Source organism: Nannospalax galili, unplaced genomic scaffold (genome assembly GCF_000622305.1).
Source record: "Nannospalax galili isolate Female #2095 unplaced genomic scaffold, S.galili_v1.0 scaffold3006, whole genome shotgun sequence".
Taxonomy (NCBI): Eukaryota; Metazoa; Chordata; class Mammalia; order Rodentia; family Spalacidae; genus Nannospalax; species Nannospalax galili.
The window spans coordinates 317196-323288 of NW_008354408.1; the positions used below are offsets into that span (position 1 = coordinate 317196).

Here is a 6093-nt window from a genome sequence, read left to right on the forward strand (position 1 = left end):
TTAACTGCTGAGCCATCTATCCAGCTCGAGGTTTTTTTAGACAGTCTCTGATTATACACCTATGGCATTGATGGCCTAGAACTTACTATGTAGACCAGGCTGTCCTGGAACTCACAAAAATCTGCCTGCTTCTCCCTCTTGAGTGCTAGGATTAAAGGCATATGTCACCATGTCTGGCCAGAAATTTCATCTTGAAGTCATGTTCTCGATTTAAAAAATTATTTATTATTATTGTGTATATGTATGTGTGGACAAGTGTGCCACATTGCACATGTGGATGTCAGAGGACAACTTTGTGGAGTTGGTTCTCTCCTTCCACCTTTACATTTGTTCTGGGTATCAAACTCAGGTTCCCCAGGCTTGCACAGCAAATGCTTTTACCTCCTGAGCCATCTTGTCAGCCCATCCTCCCCAGTTTATTAACAAACAAAATATGATTGGCTATTACTTTGAGTTAAAAATAGTTTGAAAAATTAGCCTTTTTTTCTTATCACTATGTAACCCTAGCTGGCCCAGAACTTGCCAATGGACTAGACTGGCCCCAGACTCACAGAGATTAAAGGCATGTACCACCACACCTCACCAAAATTAATTAAAGTTATAAGTAAAATAGGTATTTGTATGTATGGAAGTCATTGACTCTTCTCTCTATACTTGTAAAAAAAATACATTCTTTGGGACTAGGAGAAGACTTAAAAGACAATAAACAGACATGATGAAAACAAAAAACACAACAAAACAAAAGCACTGCCTGCTTTTGCAGAGGGCCCAGGTTCAATTCCTAGCACCCACATGGCAGTTTAACAACTGTCTTAACTTCAGATCCAGGGGATCCAACACCCTCTTCTGCAGGCATACATGCGGGCAAAACATTCATACACATAAAATAATAAATAAAATATTTTTAAATTATAGTACATTAATTCAGTGAGATACCATGGATCCTTTAAAGTCATGTTTTAGTTATGTAGTTATGTATGTTAAATAGATACATTGTATATTGTATCATATCTACACAGTAAGAATTTTTATTTGTATTAGTGAAGTTTTTTTTTTAAATGAAACAACTGCCAGCTCTTGGCTACCTTAAATAGCTGGTGTAAGTTGCAGAATCGAATAGATGAGAAATCTCTAGAAAGGGAGAAAACTCCAGGGATCTCACCGTGAAATTCAGACTTTACTTCTTTCCAGGTCAATGTCATTAACTCAGATCAGCCCTAGGACCTACCTTTTCTAATTCAGAATTTAAATTCCTCCAAGGAAGGATCTGATTGAATTGGTTTATCTGAGGTCACATTTATGTAGCACAGAGGCCCAGAAGGATAGCCAGCACGTGACTAATTGTGAACTGGGAAGCCACCTTGGGTTTTTATCTTTCTCAGTAAGATTTTTTAAGAGATTCTTTTTTTTCTATCTCAGTCTTTTGTGTATCAGGGTGAGTGGTGTATACATGTTTGGATGTGTGTGCATGTGTGTTTGCATGTGTGTGGAGGCCAGAGTTTAGTGTTAGGTGTCTTGTAAGAAGTTCTATAAAAAGGAAGCAGCAGAATGCATTATACTGTGTACAGAATAACGCTGTTTTATAGTTATACAGAGTCAGTTTGCAGTGAAGGCAGAGAATCCAGAGTTCTGTTTGGCTGTTCTGAGGTTCCTGTTACACGTGCAAGTAGGGATGAGAATTCCTTTGTAACAGACAAGTAACATCTGCCCTTGTATTTGTTTAGATCAGAATCATCCCTTTTCTTCCTGTGGCACAGAACTGAGGGGTCTCAACCAAGTTTTCTTTCAGACAATTAAGCACACCCTGAGCTACTTTTGTTGAAAGTGCTCTGAGCACCTGCATCTTATTTAGAGGCAGGAATCTCTCTCGTCACAGATACATGTTAGACTCCCACCCTGTCTCAGTCATTCCTTGTCTAGTGTGTCAAGTAGTTATGTAATTAATCTTCATTTTTATCTGTGAAAGAACCCTTGATTTCCTTTTTTTTTTTTTTTTTTTGGTCTTTTTGAGACAGGGCCTCCCTGTAGCCCTTGTTGGCCTGGAATTCACTATGTAGACCAGGCTGGCCTTGAACTCACAGGGATCCACCTGCTTCTGCCTCCCTTTTATCCCCCCCCCCTGTTGCGTTCTTCTCTTTTTTAGTGTGTCAAGATTTTTTATAATAATTTTTCTTTTTTTTGTGTAAAAAACCCCTTATTTTCTTTTTTTTTTTTTTTTTTGGTCTTTTTGAGACAGGGCCTCCCTGTAGCCATTGTTGGCCTGGAATTCACTATGTAGACCAGGCTGGCCTTAAAAACACAGGGATCTGCCTGCTTCTGCCTCCTGAGTGCTGGGACCTTGATTTCTTTTGTTTCTACTTTTGGTTTTTATTTTAATTGGGCTAAATCAAAAGATTAAAAAACCTAAATTCACCTCTTTCTTCCTTTTTTGTTGGCCTTTTTGAGATAGGGTCTCCCTATAGCCCCAGCTCACCTGGAACCCACTATGTAGCACAGACTGGCCTTGAACTCACAGAGATCTGCTTGCCTCTGCCTCCTGAGTGCTGGGATTAAAGGTGTGCACCACCATACCTGGCTTTTTTTTTTGTTTTGAAACAGGGTCTCCCTGTAGCCCAGCTGGCCTGGAACTCCTAGAGCAGGCTGGTCTCTATCTCATAGAGATCCTCTGCCTTCCTACTTCTTAAATTAAAGATGTGTGCCACTACCTGCCACCCTTTTCCAATTTTAACAATTGATGCAGTGATTCATCCCTTAGAGGTACAGAGAGCCAGCATCAATGCAAATAAATACATATGTTTTAACTTTACAGATATCCACACAGAGACAGTTCAAGCTGCACTGGCAAAGCACAAAGAACAGAAAATGGCTTTGCCCATGCCCACCAAAAGGCGGTCCACATTTGTCCAGTCTCCTGCAGATGCCTGCACACCTCCTGGTAGGTTTATCAGAACCCTTTCTCTTTAACAGTTACTGTCTTAATGGTTTGGAAATGTTTTGCCTTTTCTTTCTGAGGTGGGACTGAGCACTCTCCACACATCATCAGATGGACCAAAGAGCACACTCTGAAGGTGGCAGGTTTTGGTTGTCACCTTAGAAACAACACACAGAATGACATTTTAAGAGTAGAGTTGTTTAAACAGACAACAGTTTTCCTTCTGAATTTCCAGTGTTTACTGTAACATCCAACTCATGTAGTCATTAGTAAGTACAAGCCAAGGCCTTCTGTGTTTTGTGTCATGCAAAATGTAATCCATAGTCATAGATTTAATCCATTATTCTCCTCAGTCAAATGCTTTGTCTCAACAGCCATCCATAGGAGTGTGTGGACTTGGGACAGAATTTTGTGAGTCTTTAAAGATTTTGGGAGTGAAGCAGGACATGGTAGCACATGCCTTTAGTCCTAGCACTCGGAAGGCAGAGGCAGATGAATCTCTGTGAGATCAAGGCCAGCCTGGTCTACATAGCAAGTTCTAGGCCATCTGGGACTACAGGGAGACTCTATCTCAAAAAGACCATACAAAGATTTTGGGAGTGTGTTATTACAAATTTGTAATAGATCTGAAAATGTATTTAAGTATATGTTAATATATTTGTATATTTTGAAGAATTACCTTTTTATAATGGGATCCAAAGATAAATAGGAACCAGGTCTCTCTATCCCATTCCCACTTACCAGACTTGGAATCTTGATTCCTCCTAAAATAAACTTAAGAATTATAACTTCATGTCTGAGGACTAACTAAAGCAATTTAAAATGTCTTTCCTGTTTAGAATATTTCCCTAAATTTGTAAAATCCTTAATTTTTTTGGTCTTTTTTGAGACAGGGTCTCCCTGTTGCCCCAGCTGGCCTGGTACTCACTATGTAGACCAGGCTGGCCTTGAACTCACAGATCTGCCTGCCTCTGCCTCCTGAGTGCTGGGACTAAAGGCATGTGCCACCACACCTGGCTAAAACCTTAATTTTTTCCCCTTAGATCAAATCAAATTAAGATCTTGATAAATGTTTCTGAAACTAAACATGGTGACTCTGTTTCTGAGTCTCAACATAGTGTCTGTCTCTACTATTATGTTATTGCTAGTGAGGTATTTGTGGGGGGGATTCTACTGTACTGTTTAGCTTGCTATATCTTTGGGGAGATTCCCTAGAGAGTCACATCATTGTGGTTGGTTTTCATTCACAGCTGTCACATTGATGAGCCATGTGCACTGATCCTGTTCACTGATCCAGGCTCATGTTAATAGCTTTCTCCTAGGTTTCGGCTAACTTCTCCGAGCACTTGGGTGTGCTGTGGGCTCATTAACTGTGTGCTTTTTTTCCCCTTCACATCTGTGGTGTCAATATGTTTGAAAGAGAAATAGCTCTGTGGCTTCAAGTGTTTCTCAAAATATAACACAGGATACCTCTAGCAGACCAGCACAAAAAGGCATTTTGTTTCCATAATGATGCATACTTCAGACCCACTCATTCAGAATCTTGGATGGATTCCCTTCCACATTAGTACAGTATACAAGTTGGGGCCTTAGGCACAAAGGGGGCTCTCAGTCTAGTTGCCATTCGTCTTGGCAGATCCCCCTGCAGAATGGTTGAAGGTTCAATTGGAGTAAATGGCAAAGGGTAGGGAGCAACGTGACATGCAGTTCTTAGAAGCAACCCTCTCCCAAACCTCTATTAAAGCAGAGCAGTTTCAGAGTAAATAGGCTGTTGTCATGGCTTTGGGTTAAATGTGAAGAGTGCAGAAAAGGATTTGGAGAATGCTCACAAGGAATGGAAACCTTTTTTCAACTTTTATAAAAGTCACTGCCAGAGGGGAACTTAGCAGCTCTAGAAACAAATCGCAGCTGTTCACGGCCGAATGAGCCCATTGTCATCCATTGGAATCCACTATAGGCCTCTGTGTTTCTACACACCCGTGTTGTTCTCTCTGTGTAGTTGTGAAGATGCAGTATAATGTTCTTGATCATTTTACAGATAATTTCATAGCAAAGATAATTCTGCTAAGACCTGTGTTTAGCAGAGCAGAATCATCAGGTTTCCTATCCATTCATCTTCTGCTCAGGGGTGTTTTTGAATAGGATTTGAAAATTCTCCAGATGCTTTTAGGGACATCTGTGTTGTCAAAAGATGTTGTGGGCACCCTGCCCAACAGTCAGTCTCACACAGACCCCAGGTGGAATAGAGCTTGGTGGTTTTATCCAACAGTTCTACACAAGTTAAGGGCAAGGACTTTGCTCCAGTGAGGGAGTGTGAATGATGCATATCACAGGGCTTTGGTCAGCACCTTTCGTGGTAGCAGGTAGAATTTACCACTTTCATTATAATTTAGCTTCCATTTTTTCCAAGCTTCTCAGAATCACCAGTTAAGAGTATTGGCTGTTCCTGTTGTGGTTTTAAAACACTATCAGCATCTCCCAGGACCTATGACCGCTAATTCAGCAGTGTCACAAAGATTTAATCTGGCTTGTGTACTCTGAACCCTAAATACCCAAGTTTAGAGAATTACTGAGGCTGCATTCTAAGAATAAAGAGGAAGAAGAGAAATTACATGATTGCTCATTGTTCTATTTATTATTTATTTATTATTAATTAATTAATTAATTTTTATTGTCTTTTTGAGACAGGGTCTTCCTGTAGCCCCAGCTATCCTGGAACTCACTATATAGACCAGGCTGGCCTCAAACTCACAAAGATCCACCTCCCTCTGGCTCCCAAGTGGTGGGATTGAAGGTGTGCGCTACCACGCCTGGCTGTTCAATGTTTTTAAAGCCAGCTTCTGTCCCATTACAAAAGTAACCTAAAAGAGGGGCCTGGAGAAATGGCTCAGTAAATAAAGTACTTATACAAGAATGAGGAGTTGAATTTGGATCCCCAGCACCCACTTAAAAGCCTGGTACAGTGATGTGTACCTTAATCCCAGCACTGGTAGGGAGGAGATTGGTGGGTTCTGACTAGTCAGCCTACCAAGGTCCATGTTCAGGGAAAGATCCTGTTTCAGAAAATAAGGTGGAGTGTGACTGAAGAAGATACCGGATGTCGACCTCTGGCCTCCACACAAGTACCTGGGCAAGTACAAACCACCCCCACCACATGGGTG

The 6093-nt window shown here is 40.9% G+C and overlaps 1 protein-coding gene across 1 annotated transcript in view; it reads left to right on the plus strand.

Moving 5' to 3' along the window:
• LOC103748839 (disco-interacting protein 2 homolog B) overlaps positions 1-6093 on the plus strand; it is a 168990-nt gene that overhangs the window by 149822 nt on the left and 13075 nt on the right. The window contains 1 exon segment of the mRNA XM_017802828.2: positions 2810-2935. Coding sequence (XP_017658317.2) covers positions 2810-2935 — 126 coding nt within the window.